Source organism: Vidua macroura, chromosome Z (genome assembly GCF_024509145.1).
Source record: "Vidua macroura isolate BioBank_ID:100142 chromosome Z, ASM2450914v1, whole genome shotgun sequence".
Lineage (NCBI taxonomy): Eukaryota > Metazoa > Chordata > Aves > Passeriformes > Viduidae > Vidua > Vidua macroura.
The window spans coordinates 62970371-62990698 of record NC_071611.1 but is presented as its reverse complement, the minus strand read 5'-3'; the positions used below and the strand labels follow the sequence as shown (position 1 = coordinate 62990698).

The 20328-nt window shown below is 35.5% G+C and overlaps 1 protein-coding gene across 1 annotated transcript in view; it reads left to right on the top strand.

Moving 5' to 3' along the window:
- Positions 1-20328, top strand: part of MCTP1 (multiple C2 and transmembrane domain containing 1) — a 219220-nt gene that overhangs the window by 89365 nt on the left and 109527 nt on the right. The window contains exons 9-11 of the mRNA XM_054002904.1: positions 2566-2752; positions 7659-7752; positions 19449-19551. Of these exons, the coding sequence (XP_053858879.1) occupies positions 2566-2752; positions 7659-7752; positions 19449-19551 (384 nt within the window). The remainder of the gene's footprint in view (positions 1-2565; positions 2753-7658; positions 7753-19448; positions 19552-20328) is intronic.

Here is a 20328-nt window from a genome sequence, read left to right as displayed (position 1 = left end):
TTGAGCCTTGGCAGTTTCAAGTTAGGCCCGTGTAAGCTGCGTCTCCTTCAAGGCTGGGGCCAAGCACCTGGCATGGAGTGAGAAATCTGCTTTCACCTGACCATGTGTGCATAAAGGTGCTTTTAACCTGGACTTCTGTAAAGTGCAAAGATGATAGTCCTTAATGGACTAACCCTATGTGTTTATCAAATTTTCTGAGGGTACTTGAGAGAATAATTTTCCTTTAGAGTAGTTAAGGCTTTTTACTGGAAAAAAATTTCCAGATCAGTCCCTACCTTTGTATGATTTTAGGAAATAACAAGCTGGTGATGGCCTGTTCATGAAAATTTATCAACCAGGTGACAGATACATATTTCTCAGGTAATCTGTTCTAGATGTGGTACTACTAGAAATATTTCATTCTTTTAGGAAAGATGCACAGGTAAAAGCAAATTGCCAGTTGCTTATTTCAGCCTAAATAAAAAAACTGAACAACACATATTGTTAAAGTGTTGTAGGTTCAAGAATTGAAGAAATTAGATCTAGTAGCCCTGATGTAGACCTTGTAATTTTACACTCATTTTTTTTCTGATGGATGTATGTGGAGTGGCTTTTGTTGCCTATTTTAGCTTTTGTTGCCTATTTTTGAGTGAGGGGTGGATTATTTCTCCATTAGTATCACAATGACTTTATGAGTATTTTACTGATTTTAAGGGAGTTTAGACTGGTTCTTTACATGTTTATTGGTTGAAGACTCAATATTGTTGCTGAGTCCTATTTTTGAGGGGTATCTGTTTTGAAATAAATTATTGAAGAGTATTTAATACCTGTAGTAAAACTGCTACAGCTTTGATGGTTTAATTACAATCTTTGTTGTCTTAAGGAGGGCTTTAAATTCCTCACTGCATTCAAAATAAGAATTTGACTGTTCATGTACATGTATGAAGCTTGTATTGACTATCAGCCTGCACTGATAGCAACAGCTTTATTTTTCCTTACTATTACTAATTTAATTTCTCACTCCCTATCATCCAAAGAGTTCAAAATAGAAGAAAAGCATTAAGCTCAGAATGCTACAGGAGTTAGAATTTTTTTTTATTGTAAGATAATTGAACCTTGTTACTGTGTGAACTTTGCAGTAGTTATATGAACTGCACAACAGGCAGTAAATGTCTCTGAAAAAACAAAAGACAGTTTTCCTGTAGTAAATCTGATCTGCCTGTGATAGCACAATGCTCATTTTATGAGGCTGCATTTATTCTCATAATTAGCTATTTCCTATCCTTAAATGTCCATATTTTCATGTCTGCCACCTTTTTCTTAGTTTATTGGCCCTGCAGTGACCACATTGTCTTCAAAATCAATTGACATTTTATGAAAAGAGTTTGCTTGATGTTTAGTTTAGTGAATTAGTGGCATACAATAAATGTGCTTGTCACATGAAATAATCGCTGTTGAAAGTAGATTGCGGAGTGGCTAACCTACACATAGAATGTATACATTTACTTTATTTCAGTATTATTGGTGTTTTTATTTAGAGCAAAAAGCTGGCAAAACTCATTTTGGGATGCTATAAGTATTCTGAATAGTTCTTTTTCACAGAAATTCCTGTCCAATGCAAACTGGCATTACATTTGACCCAGACAATGAAATTCAATACATGTTCAGACTTGCAATCTAGGAAAGTTGAAACTTGTACATTGTACAAATTAAAGTATTAAAACATTCAACCTGTGCACAGGCTAATCAAGGCTAACATATTATTGTTTTATTTAGAAGGGTTTAGTCAGCTCTTGGGTAGCAAAGATACTCCTTTCCTTCCTTTACCTTAAATTTCTAAAGCTGTTGTAAAGCTGTTTCTGCTCTCTGGCAAATATGGAATAATTTCTTATTAGTTCAGTGTATGCTACAGCCAGATTACTCAGAAGGGGATCAAGCAGATTTCCTTCAGCCACTCTGCACACACTCTGCACAGCTATATGTAGTCCCTGCTCATTACAGCCTGAGACATTTTATTCTATAGGGGGCTGTGGCATTAGATTTTACCCGGGGTGCCAGCATGAGGATTTGACTCACACACAACTTACTGCATGAGAGCTGAGCACAAGTTGAGTTTTTCTATGCTCAGTTATCTTTATGCCATCACAAATCCATGTAGAATTCTCTTTTTTAAGAAAGGGTTTTTACTGTTGTTAGGTGAAAACTGTTAACATGAGAACTTACATTTTGCATATATACAAGAGGTGTAATTGAAAGTAGAATTTGCATCTGAGCTGTATTTTTAAAATTTTTCTTTGACTGCATTTGAGTAAGGAATATTAGCTAAACTTGTCTCTAGTGTCTTTACGTTCTTATTAATATTGATTTTTCACTTCAAAACTGTTTGTGTAGCTCTAAAAAAAAGAAACAGGGCATGAGTTAAAGGTGAAATAAAGAATTTTTTCTTAAGAAAAATTTTTTTTCTTAAGAAGCTGAGCAGGAGTTTCTGCTTACTTGTATTTTTTGTCCATTTGAATGCAAGTGAATCAATGTGCTCTTGTTTGATGTGAGAAAAACCACATGCTGATGGAGAATGTGTGTTTCTAGGTGCCAGATTGACCTGTCGACCCTAAGTAAGGAACAAACCCACAAGCTGGAGATGCCGCTAGAGGAGGGAGAGGGATACCTGGTGTTGCTGGTCACTCTCACAGCCTCAGCTGCAGTCACTATCTCTGACCTCTCCATCAACTCCTTGGAGGACCAGAAAGAGCGAGAGGAGATACTGAAGAGATATGTATGAAGTTCTCTTTCATCCTTTGTTAACAAAATATTGGCCTATATAAAAAATAACTATAGTGAGGAAAAAATCTAAATATATCTCTTCTATTCTAATCACACCTAGCCAATGACTATAATTTAAATTAGTTATTAATATACAAATAATAAATAGTTACAGCTGAAACAGGTAACATCAAGAAGGCTACAAATGCTCTTCATACAGTAACATTTTTTACATGGTAATTGAACTGTTTGATAAGGTGTTAACTGTTTAATGAAGGTAATTTTACAGCCTTGCAGATGATTTTTACCAAGCACAAAGTGACTAAGGGATCATTCAGCAACTCAACAGTTTCTGGTGATTGTTTATGCCAAATAATTGAGGTGCTAATGGTTTTCAGATCTTTTTTTGGACCATCTGTTAAAGGGCAAGAAAACTTTTTCTTTTGTCTTAATATTAGAGGCTGAAGCACATAAAAATAATTGTTTCAAACAATGTTTCCATTTTAAAATATTCTGTTCCATTTTATAACATTCTGGGAAATTAAAATATAATTATTATATAAATATATATATAAATTATATATATATATTATATATATAAATATATAAATATAATATTTTAATTAAAATATTTTAATTTCCCAGCATCTTTACATTACGCAGATTCTTTGTAATTTTATCAAAGCAACAGAGAGGGGAGCTCTTACTCCAGCATTTGCTAATACCTAAATGACTAAAAGTAACTGTCTCACTACACATGAAGAAAGAAAAAAAAGCTGTTTCCACTTGCAATTACAAAGCTTTTATTGTACAATGCTGCCAGGTGTTTAGGAGGGCTCCTCTAGACACTCAGCCATTAAACCAACCTCTGACTATCAGAGAGGCTGCTTAATTTATTTTTAAGATTTTAAAATATTCCTATTCCATGACGGACATCCTTTCAATAACTGAATTTAATAAAGATGTACCTTATCAGGCTGTGCAGATAACATGAAGTCCTAGTACTAATGCTGTAAAATATTCTTCAAACAGATTAGCAGGATGTGTGCTTCAGCAAATTTATTCTGCCTATCTCCACTGAATCAGCTGTCTGCTAATGCTTGTACAACTCATACACCAATAGTGTTATCATAAACACAATTTAATTGAGGTGACTTAGATAGGCTAAATATAATATTCCAAAATGAATTGAAAGCTAGGTATTGTCCACCACCTCTGAAAAATAATTACAATTAAGAGACATACAACACATTTTGGAATCCACCAAGACAGTCTGTGGTTGTCAAAATAGATGTCTATAAGTAGAATAATTTTTTGATGGATGTGTTTTTGAGGTGCCGTAGTTCCTGCTACCAACAGCAACAATAACATATTTCTGTAGCTTATTCTGTGTGATGAGACAGCAGACAAGTCATACTGATGGTTTTGATTATTTCAGTAGCAGCATAGAAACATGTTGCAACTGTACTGTTAATCATTTTTCCTCAATCCTCAATTTTTTGTCCCCAGTGTAAAGCATAATTATGTGGCATAAGACTGATCTGGTTTATTCCTGTTTCTTGTAAATACAAGGATATGTGTCTGTTCATATATTTACGTTGGTGTATACATTCAAAAACATTTAAATTTTAGAAAGATGTTCATATCACAGAGGTATGAATTTTTCATTATATGTTTCTGAAAATTGTGGCATTTACATTTTTTTTGATAAATTCTACTGTTTTTATTAAAATTATCAGCAGAAGAAAGAAATTACCAGGACCAACTTAATTCAAGTAGTTTATTTTCACTGATGTTCAATTTGACTTCGGTATTCATACCTGCACTTCAGAACTAATACAAAGACAGCATGTGTAATTAGCAAGATGTAGAGTTCCCTGTTGATTGGCTGTTTTTTTGGATTTCCTCTTAAAAGAATCTAGCTTCCATTTGAGAAATGTATTTTGCACCCTTTCTGCAGCCAAAAACAGTTAATGAGCTGACCTTGCCATCAGGAAAATGACTCTATTACTGTCACTTAACCATTTGTAGCTGAACATCAGAGCCTTAGAAATTAAATAGGCATTACTGTTTGAACCATTATTTTACCACGATTGTCTGAAAAGATTAATTCCTTTTGGGGTGAGGAGAGGGGCACATTAATGGGTACAGACCAAGAGAGATTGTATGACCTTTTCAGAACTGGTGTGCTGAACTCATGGTCCCCCTTGTCACAGTTTAAAAACCAGAGGAGCTAGTTTAGAGAAGTTGTTAGCATTCCATTTTTATTATGACATTTCATAGTCATCCGATTTAATGTCCCTTGACCAGATTGTCCACTGTGAGACGATGGGCTTGAAATGTTATTTAGAGCATTGATAAAAGGTGAGCAGTTCTAAGATGACAGCGAGTCATGAGGCTGGTGGTGTGACATTAATTTTCTCCATAACAGAGATGGAATAAGACGTCATGGTGACAAGCTGTCAATCAGTGCTAGCCCCTCAGTGTATCTCAATGCCATGGGATGGGGTATTGCTTCTCCCATAATAGAGCTGAACTGAGATGCTCTTCCTGACAGCTGCTGCAGCCATACAGAAAATATATTATACAGCCTTTCATTAAAAAAAATAAAGAAGACTCATCTCCAGAGGATTTCAATCTTTTCCCATCTATTGAGGGCTGAAAAGATTCCCAGCAAATCATAGATTCCTCTGCTATGAAAATTCTAGGCTTCAGAAAGTATACAGATTTTTGATACCTTCAACAATAATCACAAATAAGAAGGCAGAATATCGTCTGATAAATCATTACTTAAAGTTATGTATTTAAAGTAATGCATTAAAGTAATTTGCTTCTCCAAGAGCCTCTGTTGTGGCATTGTATTCATTTTCATCACTCTCCCCAGTCAGTATGTGCAGTAAATGAATTTAAGACAGCTACTTTCTGGAAATAAAAGTTCGAAAATTCTGTGGGACTCTAACAAAGGTGGCAAAGCAAAATACATCACTGGCACCCTTTTGAAGAGTGAGCTAACCGGGATGAAATCTGGAAAAAGGGGACTGTATGGTGTCATAGGAAGTGGGTGCCACTGTTTGTCTTGCTTTGTATTTGGTTTTTGCTTTGTTTTATTTCTACAGCTTGGTGTTTTGTTTTGGTTGTTGGGAAACTTGGGTAGAATGCGGAAACATTTTTGTAAGTCCTGTAATTTTCATAGTGTGTATTACAGCAGAATTATCTCTGTTCTGGTACTAGTTCTGATAAGAGGCTTCCAAACCCTGATCATCATTGTAATAAATGAGGGGTGCAGAGACACTTTTGAATTATACCAGTGCTATCTGTAATACCATCTCTGCTACCCTCAGCTTGTAAGCACATAAGCAAGAGGTTGAGTGTGTGCTGATTAAAGTTGACCACCAGTATGTTGAAGTCATATTTATGATGATTATCTTATTAAAATTGGTAAAAATTTATTCACTTTTACCCTGCTATAACACAATGCATGTATGTAATATATGGGCTACTACCCTGAATTGGATTTTTAAGTTCAGTGTAGGAAGGTCAAATCTTCACTGTAAACAGTAAATGGTCAGCTGGGATTTGTGAAATTAGTATCAGTGTGATTTAACTGTTAGAATTGACTTATTAATTAGAAAGACAGGGATGCATATTGTATGTCTAATATCTTAATGGGTAGATTTTCTGTGCAAAAGCATACTGTTTTTGCAAGCTGACATTTAATATTTCATTTAAGCAGAATCTGTGGTTTTTAGATTCAGTGATGTAATTTATTCTCATTTCCCATAACAGCAAATTTTGCTTTTGTAATAAATTAAGGAATTGTTGATTTGATGTTTTCCTGATGCTTGCTTTTTGTAGAAATCTGGACATTGTCATAGACAATGGAAAAAGTTTCACCACATTAAAATTTTAGAGAGGACCATAGGCATTAAATACATAAGTCCAGATTTTAAAATATTTCAGAATAAAGGTATGGGCTGGTATTTATGAATGAAATTTGCATTCAATGTTTTATCATTTAAAGCTCTGCAAATTTGAAATAATACTGAAAGCTAGAGTTTGAGAATTGTCGCATGTCATACTTCATTAGTGCAATACTCCCAGTTTGTTAGTTTTAGTTGCTCTTCTGAAAAAAGAGCAGCAGAGGTATATGGTTTTTAATAAGCTTTCTAAATCTGTGTTGGATGAATAAATGCAAGTGTTAGTGTAGTGCACTCTTTTTTCTTCCTCTTCTTAATACATGTAGCTATTGAAGAAAATTATGCTAAAAATATAATGATTTATGTTAAGAGCTTTCTGCCATGGAATTGAAATATATTTTAATTATTTTTTTATCCTTTCTGCATGTGATTATTATGACAATTATTAAGTAGTTGTTATTCTCTTTTGATTGCTTTTGCTGATGTTATTCACAAGCTTATTATAGGTGTATATGGTATATGCAAACTTGCATGTAATAGTCAACTACAAAAATCTATATTGGCCCTTATTGGCCCTAGGTCATTGCTCAAGATAATATTGGAGGCATCAGAGGGAAAATGTGAACATAGTTCCTGCAAAATAATTCAGGGAGAGTAGTTGTTTCATTTTTTGTGTTAATTTCTTAATATATTGCTATAATTTCAAATTTTGAAGTACAATTATTCCCATAGTCTTAGGGGATTAGTTCACTAGAATTTGTGTTACATTTAATCAATCATATTCTAACTCTTCCTTTGTAATTTTCATTGATAAGTTAAAGTTGCAAAATATAGGAAGAAATACAAACAACTGCACATTCTTCAGCAAATAATATTTAAAAGTCCGAGTATGTAGGCAGAATTACAGTAACTTATATCTGGGCCAGAGTGGAGAGTATTAATATTGCTTTTGGTTTGTCTCTTTTGCAATCCAGAATTATTTTTCTTTTTATTATCTTTTAGAGTCCAATGAAGATGTTCCATAACATCAGCGATGTGGGATTTCTTCAGGTGAAGGTCATCAGGGCAGAAGCACTGATGGCAGCTGATGTCACAGGCAAGGATTCATTTTGTTTCTGTGACACTGAATACCGTAGTAAGATTCAGTGTTTTTAGAACAGGACAAAAAATTACTTAAAACAAAAGTTCATCTACAGGTTATGTTCTGTTTGCGCACTTCCACCTTCTGCTCATTAACGAAAAAATCTAAACACAAACAAAAGTTTGTAAGTAAGGCAGCAAGTCATACTAATGTTAGCAGAGCCCTATGTAGATTATTTCTGATAAAGGTGAAATATACATTTTTCTCCATCAGACATCCTATATAATTACACAGAAGAAACTTCTTTTATTTTAGTAGATGAAACCATACAAAATTATCAATATTAAATTCCAAGGTACAAGGCAAAAAATGGTTCCAGACTTAAATACTACTTTAAAATTGTTGCCAAAAGAATCACTTGATATCTGTTAGATATTTAGCAAGGTTGCTGTCAGTTTCAGACATTTTAACTGAATGCAATTTGCTGCAGCTACTGCTTATCTTTATAAGATAAGGGAAATAAGATCTTTAAAAAAAGAATTCTATTTTATGTTATAAGTTGAATGGTTAATTCGACATGTTGCTTTTGCAAAATAAAGAAAAAGTATTTCAGCAATTCTGACTATATTTCTCCAGAAATGTCCAAGTTATCTTCTCTAGGTACAATCACCTTCATACCGTATGAATTGAATGGAGCAAAATGAGCTGCATTTGTGTCAGAAAGTAGCTATCTCTGCTTTAAAATGATAATGAAAAATTTTAAAAAATGGAAATGGGAAGAAAGTAAAAGGAAACTAGAATAAATGTTCTGTTAAAGGAGCAGATATAGAGCAACTTACTCAATTTTTAGTGGTTTTGTGATAATTAACATGACTACCAGTATTTCAGACAAGGTAATAGTGCAAACATTTTATCAGTGCAAACATTTGATCATCCAGTTTGTGGTACACAAAATAACAGATTCTGTTTTTGGTGAGGTCGTAGAAATGCTTCTAAAGATCCCTTAGTCTGGTTTGACCTTATAATCCAATGTTTTCTGAACAGAGAGAGAGATTAAGTTACTCAGGGGCAAATGGGATAATTCAGTCCCTGACCTCGTTCAGTCTTCAGCTTTTCCAAATCAACATGTTATTTGTGCTGGTTGAACAATATTTTTGGAAATATATTTGATTCAATTAAAGATGTAGAGAGCTACCAAAAATTTTCAGACATTGTATTTAGGATGCCAGACAGGATTATGGGGAAGAACACTCACTACCTTCCCTTGTTAGTAAGAAAAAGCGTTGATACAGCAGATGTATTTTGTAAGATGGCTGCACATTCCAGATGTGACAGAAATCTTATATATTCTGGACAAAAGTAACTGGGAATTTTGGAAGGAAGAAGAAGTGGTTTTATTATCTACTGTTGTAGTTTATAGCTATTTTTAGTAACTTGTAATTATGTACAAGTCATTCATTTAAAATTAAACTTTGAATAGTAATAGTGAGAAATAAAGTAGGTATTTGGTAATTGTCAATAAATCATGTTTGCAAAAATTGTGTAAAAACTTGACCCACCTTTATTCAACTAAGTAACTAGTGTGGAGAGTGCTGTCACCAGTGCTGTTACACCACTAAGGATTGCTTCTTTGTGTAAAACTAAGGACTAGTTTGCTCATCTTACTGTAATGTGTTTTCAGAGTTTATCTTTTGACCCTGAGTCTGAAAAGCAGCTGGAACAGCTATATGGTATCTGTGTGTTTTGCTTTGTTTCCTGTCTGTTAAACATATCCCATTTCACTTCTAGGAATCTTTTCATGTGAAGTAATAAATCAAAATTTATTAATTTGAACTGAGTAGATTTTTAAAATCCTTAATATTCCATTATTAAACATAAGCACAGAGGGAAAAAGATTTCTGTAATCTTTTAAGTAGCCATCAATCCTGCTACAATTGCAAGGATTTTTTCCCCCTTTCAAAACGTGAAATTTTTCCTTTGTCCCATGCATTGAGCAGCATTGTAATACTGTACTAACTCTGCGTGAATAAAGAGCAGTTGAGACTCCTGTTGAATGAATGAGTAAAAAGCACAAATTACTTTTTAATGAAACCCTCAATTCTGCTCCTTTCCTGAGAAAGCTTATAGCCTCCCTCAGTGGAATGCTAGTAGGTCACTTTAGTTAAGCCCTTAATAAACTGTTGAGAGCCAAGGGCAGGTTTTTTTCTCCACTTTCAATAGCCTAATGTTGGACAGTGCACTTCAAATCCTTAAGGTTAGTACAGATTTTTTTTTAAAAAGAGAGTGATTAAGGGTGGTAGTTCAGGTCTCAGCTTACAACCCCCCTCGCATGTACATGCAATGAATAATGTGGCAGGATGAACTGAAATTTCGGTTAAGTTGTAGGTGGGGGAGCAAGTAGACACTACCAGTTTTGAAATGCTGTACTGCTGGAACATGCCATAAGTGGATATTAAAAATACTCCAGAAAGTACAGTCAGACTTCTCACTCAACCCACTTGCCAGGAGAACTATGAGAGGAAGAACCACTGAGGGGTTGAGCTCCCCACCAGTGTTTGAAAGCTTAACTTGGTTTTTGCAAGAGCTGAAAAATAGGGTATCTTTCAGAACCAGGGCCTTTGGGAAAATTATTGGGTCTCTGATGTTGTTTCCCCCAGAAAAACAGTGTAGTTCCATGATCAATACACAATTTTAGGGATTCCACCAATGCAAAATTATATTCTGTTGGAAATTGTGGTCACAGCAAATCCACCTTTCTGGAAATTATGTATTATTTAGTATAAATTCTTTGAAAGTGTAATCTAATGAATGGGAAGATACTGAGAATGAAGTTTAGTTTTTCCCTCTCTGTCTGAGAAGAAACTTCCAATTGAGTCTTCCATTGTGTTTTAGCTATTCAGTGCATGTTTTTTTTCTCCCTAAATCCTGAGTTATAAAGTGTTACAAGGCTTTACAAGGCAGTGTCTGCATCTCTTTTACGGAGGCAGATACATTGCTCCTTTGTGCCATGAAGTAAAATTCAAAATCTCTGCCATATCACTGATAAAAAGTAAGCAGAGTGGGAAAAGATGTGCCACAGGTTTGATCTATTTCAACAAAAGTGCTATCCATGCTTTTAAGGAATAATATTTAGGAACTCAGATTCATTTGCAAGAGCAAAACTCAAGCTCCTTAAGATGGCCTGACTAGAAGATAGCTTGTTTTGTAGTCTTTGGGCTTTAATTAAGATGTGTTCAATTCTAGCCCCCTGGCTCTTTCTCCCCCTGCCCCCACCCTTCTTGCTGTGTCACAGACCAGTGATCAGACGCTTTCAGATTGTCCAGCCCATGACTTTGACCTTCTGCGAGGTCTTGTGTTCCCTGGGGAACCGTTCAGCTCATGAGGTCTGATTTCACACTTCCAGGATGCCTTGGCTCTCATAACAATGACAGGGAGACAAAGCCCTTTAGAGTGGGCCGCATGGGGACTTGTTTAAATTGGAAACTAGAGAGGAGTCAAGGAACAAGGTTACAGGCTACAGAATAGTGCTTTTAATAAAGAGCTCACAGCTCTGGTTCAGCTCAAAGAGGGCTACCTCTGTACAATTAATTGAGACATTTATCTGGAGCATCTTAGGCCTCCACTTTCTCACAGAATTATGTGATAAATATCAGTTAAGAGGCAAATGAAATGTGCATGAAATGAATTTTTAACACTTTGATTACTGTGTCTTCAGTCTTCATTAGAAGTAAATTTATTTGTATTTCTGACCTCATTATTAATCAATTGTCTGCAATTTTTTCCGAGTACTGTGATTTCAGAACCTTATATATCAGAGAGATTTTACTAAAGAGCTCAGTGATACTTAGGTTTGTTTTCAAAAGCTTTTCAGGCTTTTCCTCCTCTAAAGAAGAGAAACTAAGCATAGACAATGAGCCCCTTTTTTTTTTCAGTTCTACATCTGGAATTCAGCCTCTATTCTAAGAAAATTCCATGTTAAAATTTTGATTACAGTAGCTGAAAGTAGGATGAAGACACGAAGATGGCTAATTGTGCTAAATGTAAATGTCTTTTTAAAATCTGTCCCGCTAAACTGTTCTAACATCACATTTGCAAAAATGGTCTTTGAAATAATCTTTGAAATGGTCCTTCAAATGCTAGGAAATGTCAGAGTGATGAACACAAACATTAAATTCACAAAGGTATGGAAGCCCATGCATGTAAAACTGAAGGAATAAATTCAGAGGCCCTTTAGAAATACAGATCCAAAAGTAATTTGATCTGTCAATTAGTGCAAACAGATTTCAGTATACACTTGAACTATCTCCACAAAGTACGAAAATCTAGTAGGTGGGCAAAATTCTATGGCAGATAAAATATTTCATCAGGTCCTGTCATATAGGTCACCTGAAGACTTTGGTCAAGTATCATGTATAGGAAAGGTACTGCATTTTAAGTACCAGTTCTAGCTAATAATAGGAAAAAAAAAAAGGATTTAAAAAGATAATTTTGAAAGATAATTTATTAAAAGATATTTTTTGTTAACCAAAACATTTATAATTATACATACAATGAAAGGATGACTTGTGATTAATTTTTTTTTAAAGTTTTCTATGGAGATGAGTTTAACTTGATTATGGCATTACACTGACTTGCCTTGTAGGATACCTTAAGCATTCATGGTATCAGTGTGTTGCAACATGTTTGCATCATCACCGATAGAGTACAATTATAATTCCCCTTTTAAAGATGGAAAACGAAGAAAGGTTAACTGACTCAGCTAAGGCCAACAGAGCAAGTCCTTGTCAAAGGTAGCATTTCACTTGGGTTCTGTACTTAATCCATTAGATAAGGCAGCTTCTCATGCTATTGAGCCATTCCTCCTCCTGGCCAAAGGTCAGACTGACTGTTCTGCTGCAAGCAGCTGGCTGGCAGGGAGCTTGGAACAACATTAGTGACATTAGTGTCTGCATGAGTGGCACTGCCCCTCAGAGTCATGAACTGGCTGTCTTGTCTTCTAAAAAAATAAAGGCCTTTTTTGCTGTGGGGACTTAGATCTGTAATGGATAGGCATGACCAGAGGTAGGAGAGAATCATAATAGCCTATGAAATATTCAAACAATATTTTGGCTTTTATAGCTATGTTAAAGTTGGTTGAACTTCGTGAAGGTATGGTTTGAGAACTTGAATTTGAATGTAGAAATGCAATTGAACTTCTTTATTAAGTTTTTAAACTGTCCAAAGCATTTTTAGTTCAGTTTGGTAATGTAATGTCAATAATGCAAAATTCATATAACATTTAGTTTAGAATAAGGCTAGTGATTTGATGAAAGTGAGTTCATGGACTAGCTAATGCTGAAATTGACTTTTTATCAGTTTTTGTAACTGTATGGACTGTGAAATGGCAAAATTATGAAATTATTTGTTTCTCTGGAGTTATACTGAGGCAATGCATGTTTTCCATAGTGATGGTAGAAATAGATTCAGATTTCTGAAGGACTAATGGATATCTAAGCCAATGCTATCTGCTGGCCCTTGTGACTTAATACTTCAGAAGTGCAGTAAGTTTTTCGGAGGACAGCTATATCTGCCGTGTGCTCTCTTGCTTGCATATACTCTGAAGAGCAGTTATATCAATGGTAATTCCTAGGAAAGGCCCTTGGCAGCCTTAATTAAGAGAGTAAGAACCTTTCTATAGTGACTAATGGTCGTTATGATTTTTCATTTTCATTCCTACAGGCTGCAATTTCAGTGACTGATGATAGAGAATGTTTATTACTGTACACATGTATTTTCTTCCTTTCTAAAACAGAAAATTATCCTACTGCATAAAATATAGATGGTTCCATATTTCTGTTTACTAAAGTCTCCTGTTTTACAATATTAACTGCATAATGAGCAGATGACATGAAGTTTTCTGGAGACAAATGCATGTATTTAATAGCGTTTTATAATAAAAAAATATGACTCTTGAACTTGTACAAAACATGGCAAGCAAGTTGTTTAAATTTAAGATTTGATGGCTTTTCATCAAAGAAAAGTAATCTTTGTATAGAAGTGGAGCTAGGAAGTGAGTGTGAGAGTGCAGTTATATTCAATTGAACTCTTTGTTTGAAAGAACTACTATGTTCCAAAATTAATTTTTGCTGGAAAACAGTTTGCCAAGAGTCAAAAATTTATGTTGGATCATTTTCACCTTGGGGACCATTTGTATATAAGTTACATCATATTGCAGTTTGACAGTTCTAATACTCAGGTAAAGTTCATAATTAGATAAGTAAAAGATCCTTGCATCTGAATTGGTCACATGTTTTGCCATCTCTTGTGAATTTGAGATGACACCCAATAGTTTGTTGTTCTAGCTGCCCCCTAGATTGGACAGTCCAGCTCGCTTCCAGCCTGGAAGATGGGCTGTAGTGGTGTATGTAAGACCAGCCCACCAGCCCATGACAATCATGATACGAGGGTTCACAAGTCACCTAATATGTTTGGTGCTTGCTTGTGAGGACCAGCATAGAGAGCCAGATGAAAGTCCTGTGGTGTTTCAACTGATAGAAAGGGCCTTTCTCAAACTTTTCCACTAAAAACACAAAGGCTGTGTGGTGCTGTGGTTATCTGAGAAGAAAATCCAGAAGCTGAAATTGTGTGAAGATTGAGGCTTTGTTGTTTTGATTTTCTAAATATTTTGAGAAGCAGTTAAAGGTTGCTTCTATCAATCAGTATTTTGGTCTCTTTTCCATCATGAAAAAGTGCATTTTCTATTTTCTTGCAGGAGAAAAATGTTTAGATGACCAACCAAAACAGATAATGAATCAGAGCTGCCACCTGACTTTGATTTGTTTGTGAAGGACTGCCTGGGCTTTGGGGGACTTTGAGTTTTGAAGAAAACAACAAGTAACACATCTCTAGTTCCTCATTGCTACCTCTTTTGGAGAGTTGGGGCTGATTTCAGGTTATTGGTGTACAGTTCATCCAGGGACATGAGAAATAAGGTGATGAGTAAAATTAATTTAAATTAATGTGTGCATGATGTGCAATGTGAAGGACAGAGTGGTGACTGAAGTAAAATAGTCTTCTTAGGTCTAAGTAAGGTAATCTGAGTTTGTGCTCTGGTCTTGCACTGTCTAAAGACGTAGTGTAGCACAATCAAGGATATCTGTAAAACTACATACAACGTGTGGCCTAAATTCAAAGGTTTCAAAAATAAAAATAAAGATAAAACTCAAAGCTTCAAAAGATAGGTAGCTCTTTAGGGTTTTTTTCAGTGGTGGCATACATTACAAAGTAGAATTCATGCTCAGATAGTCAACTTCTGTAATGGATAAAGGAGGAAAATGGGAGAGTGAGATCTGTCAAAAGAGAAGTTGATTTTCCTCTCAATTATGCATATTATGTAAATTAGCAGTTTATTTCTATAATTTCAGGAGCCCTTAGGCCTGCACAAATAGAGACCAAATAGCATGAGACATTACAACAAAAGAATGGATAAATTATATTTTTTTAAATTTGTATTGAGGTTGTCTGCAGGTTTGATTTCAGTAAGTCGGAAGGTGTACTTTGGTTTTTCACTACCTACTTCTATCATGAATTCCTGCAACCAGTGGTAAGGTGTGATAGCAGTTAGCCCCACTGTGGTCATGGGATACTCAAGATTTTCAGTGTTGGTGTTGGTGCTGCTAGGAGCATGCTTTTTATGCGTACCTTAGGCAGATGGTGGTCATCTTATTCTTGTACAGCACTGACCACATGCTTAGGATTGTATTGAGAAGTTTGCTGTGGATGCTGGCCTGATCAATAGCTAAATGTCTCTAAAGTCATTGGAATAGTAGCTGTAGGCCTACAAAGAGCACAGATTGCTAGTTGGAAGATCCTCAGTAGATACAGAGGGTTTGGTATGATTTCTTTGTGTATGACAGGTTATATATAGTTATATACAACATTTGTGGTTTAGTTTATAGTGAAAGGTGTTATGTTCATGACAATATAATATGGAATGATATAACTGAGTTGCCTTTGTTAGAGTGTGTTGTGCTTAAGGTATTGGTTTTGAATAATATAGTGTTGTTGGATCTTTTGGATCCTCCTAGAGACCAAGGAGACCTAAGGACTTTTTTTACTATTTTAGTGCTCTCTTAAGGCTTTCATCGGGAATGATCCCATTATTTTGAACACTCTTGAAATGCAGCAGGTTGACAAGGCTGTCACTGAGAATTAAGATTGAAGTTACTCTTTCCAATAATGAAAACTTGAAAGATGACAGATAGATACGAGTTTCATCAAGTCTGTCTTTCTGGATCACGTTCACTAATTTGGATTAGTATCTTAATAATGTTTGCACATACCTTATGTTGAGCATGTGAGCAGTGACTGGTGCCTCTCAGAAGCCCAGCTTGGTTATGAGTGTTTCAGCCAAAGTAAGAAATGCCCATAGGCAATGGTGAAGGTGCATGTGGGAACTTTGTAACCAAGTAAATATGATAAAACCAACATTCTTTAGCAGAGACGTTCAAAGCTGGGAAACTTCTTTTTGTCAACCATGGTATTTGAACCTTGCCTTGAACTGTGTCATGATATGGCCTCTATTCAAATTTGTTCTTGTAGTATTTTCAAATGATAGGAGGAAGGAGGTGTGAAATGTTGACTATAAGCGAGGGATTTTTTCATTTCTGAAAATCATTTGTCTTTGGTTTGACTGAGGAACTCTGTAATTAATGCTACATATTGATTGATATCCATTTAAATCTGTAAGAAGAGTAATTGAAAAAGTGCATGCCAAGAGGCACAGAAAATACATAAATGTAGTAAATACCCTCTCTTCGTTTATAGAAAATGGCCTGTATATGCTGTAATGTAATTTACTGTGTCTGTATATGTTTAAGAAGCTCAACTCACATTGTACCACCATATGCAAATATAATTGATAATATTTTTAAAAATGAGATATCATAGCCTACCTGCTGTGCCAGTGCTGCCTTGTTATTTTAACAATCTTCTGTGTATTTCTTTTTCAAATACTGAAAGCTAAAGAACTCAATTAATAGAAATGGTTTAGATTTCCTATCACCTTCTAGACTTGTGAAAGAGAAGAACCTTGAAATGTCTGGTACATTTTTCAAGATAATGGAAAACATTCAGCAGTATGTGATTTTCTAGCGAAGGTAAACATCAATTAACTGTAATTCACAATGTGTTTAAAACAATTATTCTTTATCATTAAAGTTAATAATATGCACATAATATGCATATTAGCCCTTGGTGTAGTCAAAATCAATGCTGCACTTTGGGATTTGTGGTCCCTGGACAGCTTTGTCTAAGTATTGATTTCATTGTCATTTGTATAAGGTATGAAACAAATGATGTGCTTCTCTAATATCATTATTGTGGCCCCACTAATGTAGCTACTGTAGCTACTCAGTTTATGGTTTCTAATAATGCATGAAAAAATAATACGGAGTTAATGAAGACATTGAGAAACACAATTGCCTAGTATGCTAGATTTCATTGTGGAAGGCCAATGCCAACATTCAATATATTTTGAACAGTTTACTGCCTAAAGAAAATCTGAAGAGAAGATCAAGTCATGAGGTACTATGCAACTCAAGTGTTCATTTACATCAGACAAAGTTCCCCTGGGTCCAAGAAGCAGCAATTTGTTGTTCAGCTTCCTATTTACATGAAAATAATATGTACACTTGTACTGTGCCAAAGGCAAAGGTTACTCCTTCCAGTTACTGGAAAAAATAAAAATATAAAAGCAGGATAGCATGTCTCTGTTTTGGACAGATTTATAGCAGTTGTCATTACTGACATAATTTGAAATACGAGTTAAATAATTTAGTCCACAATGTGATTTCTTCCCTTTATTGCCTCTTTATTGAAAGAGGTCTTCCCACCATGCCCCTCATGTTTTCATTAGTGTTTTTTCCATCTGTTCCTTAGGTCTACCTTGCCACCCCTCCTTAACCTTCTAGGTAATTTCAGACTTGCCCTGAAATGCTGAAGATACCAATCCCACCACCTTTTGCTTTCTCCAGCTTTGGGGCACTCCTTTTTTAGATAGCCAAGCTGTTCTTAAGCATCAGATTCAGGTGTCTACTTTTCTTCTTGTCCTTTTGTCCTAGTTTAGGCCAAGGATGTGTGAGGGTAGAGCCTGGAGCTATGTGGGCCTGTCTAGGCTGTTATTCCATACACTCAAATCATTGCTGATATGCAGAAGTCAAGAAGTCTCTCTTCCAAGATGAAGAGGTCATGGCTTCTGGTGGAGGAAAATGGGCAGTGCAGAGGTTCAGCAGCCATTTTGTCTCTTTCTGGGGGAGTGTGTGGTGAGTGGAGTGGTGGGTTGGTGCTGATCCCAACTGGAGGATTTGTCTAACATTGTGGTTTTTTCCATTGTCTTGGTCTTGGGGAGAAAAAGTGCAGGTGTGGAAAGTTTGTATGCCATTATCTTTCATTGTCTCAGGCTAGCGGGGAAAAAACGTGGAAGGAGTGACAGGGTGGCACCATGTGTGGAGGCAGCATGTCAGACTCAGGGAGCATTTTGCATGTAATCAGCCTCTCTTATACACTGTTACTGTTTGCTTTCTTTTCTCATTGCCGTTTCCAGTACGTTGTTACCTCAACCCATAATTTCTGCCTTTAGTTTCTCTCACCTGAAAGAGGCGTTGGGGAAAAGGGGAGCAGCTTAACTTCCTGGTGAGCTTAAACCACAACACCTTTCCAAAATCAAACCTTAAAAGGGTTAGTGTCAGTTTCATGTTCTACCCCTAAACTTGCAGTTCTGATCATTTTTCTTGTGCTCTCCTTAGTATCTAATCTCAGCTTTCCTGCAGTCTTTTCCTGTAAGCTGCCTATTTCATATTTAAGGACACATACTCACACACACACACACACACACACACGCAGACAAACACACCTGCTTTGCCCATTACTTTTCTTTAAAGGAAAAAAAATATACCTCCATATCCATTTCCATTATCTTGCTTCAGTTATCTATATAATGCATTTTCAAAGCAGCAACTTCATACTTCCCCTTTTGGTGGCTTTCATGCTGAGGGACCTCTTTGTATATATATCCAAAACTACTTTTTTGTGCTTTAATGTATAATAAAATATCAAGCACATTTACCTTTCTGCTGTGCTGAGACTATAGTCCATCATTCCAGCCCATGCTGTCTCACTTTTTAATTGTACTTGCCCACTTTGTCTTGTGTTAGGCTTTTTATGAGGCTGTCATCAAGATTCTTTGATTTTATGGAGAGGATTTGTACAGCGTGAAACATAATACAGCATAATAGTCTTTGGATAATATTTGTAGGTGCTATGTTGTTACAAATAATACAGAGTAATGCATTTCCTTCATACCAAAATACTTTCATTATATTATCTTTAAAGTCGATGGGTCACTGGTACCATTGAAGTAAAGTTCTCTTAACTGTCTCACAAGGGTGCTTGGCAACTTCTAGGAACATGCTGTGTTTCATCAGAAGAGTCTGTATGGTGATTTTTTTCTCCTCCATCCCTTTTTTTTTGAAGCACAAGAATTGTTCTTTTAGCAAAGAGTGTTAATAGATTATGGAGATGAATAGTGTGATATGAATATCTTGAATATAGTACAGACCATTACAGTGAAGCTCAGAAAATGAGAAACAACCCCCCAGACTTGTTTTTGTTTAAAGCTTGCTCATCATGTGTTTTCTTAGTTCACAAAATTACTTCCAAATTTTCTCTTACAGGTAAAAGTGACCCATTTTGTGTAGTTGAATTGAACAATGACAGACTGCTGACACATACTGTCTACAGGAACCTCAATCCAGAATGGAACAAAATCTTCACATTGTAAGTGTTTGAATTTAGGTCGGGGGAATGAATGGGCAGTAGGTTTTGGGCAGTATTTTGGAGGTGAGGGTGTTGGAGCGGGAACAAAAATACTTACTGATAGTTCTAAAGAAGAATAGTGATGGCATACTGATATTTCTTATCTAAACAGCCAAATACATTTTGAGGATTAAAAACATGAAAATAAATACACAAGTGGTATAATTTTAAACATAAAAATGCCAGGACTGTTTCTTGGAAAGCATGTATGAGTAATGCTATGCACAGCAGACTCCTGTTAGGTTCAGCAAGAGTTTCAAGGGTCAAATCCAGTGTGATGGATATGCCCCTGAAGTTTTGAGTGGGGAGAAAAAAGATACTGTGAATATGACCTTTATTTAAATGTGGTTGTTAAATGTAAGAAACATTAGATAGCTACATAAAGTTAGAAATTCTACATGCATTTACATTTCTCTGAATTTTGATGAAATCCTTTCCACTTCTTGTTTCCATTTACTAGCTGCCCTTCTCACAATACCATCTAGTATCATACTAGTACAATCCATCTGTTGGTAAAATGCAGTCTAAAACAATTGATTGGGGAGTAATGTGATTTGTTCTTCTATCCTTGTGTTATTTTGAAGACAGTTAAAGGCTTTAACAGAACAGAAAAAAGGTATTCCACAGACAAAATGTCCTTACTGTTTGCCTTGCTCAATTGCCTTTTTTTTCCCTTTTCTCTATTTGACTGCAATGTGACAACAATGAGTAGAAAAAACTGATCACTGCTGCTGAAAT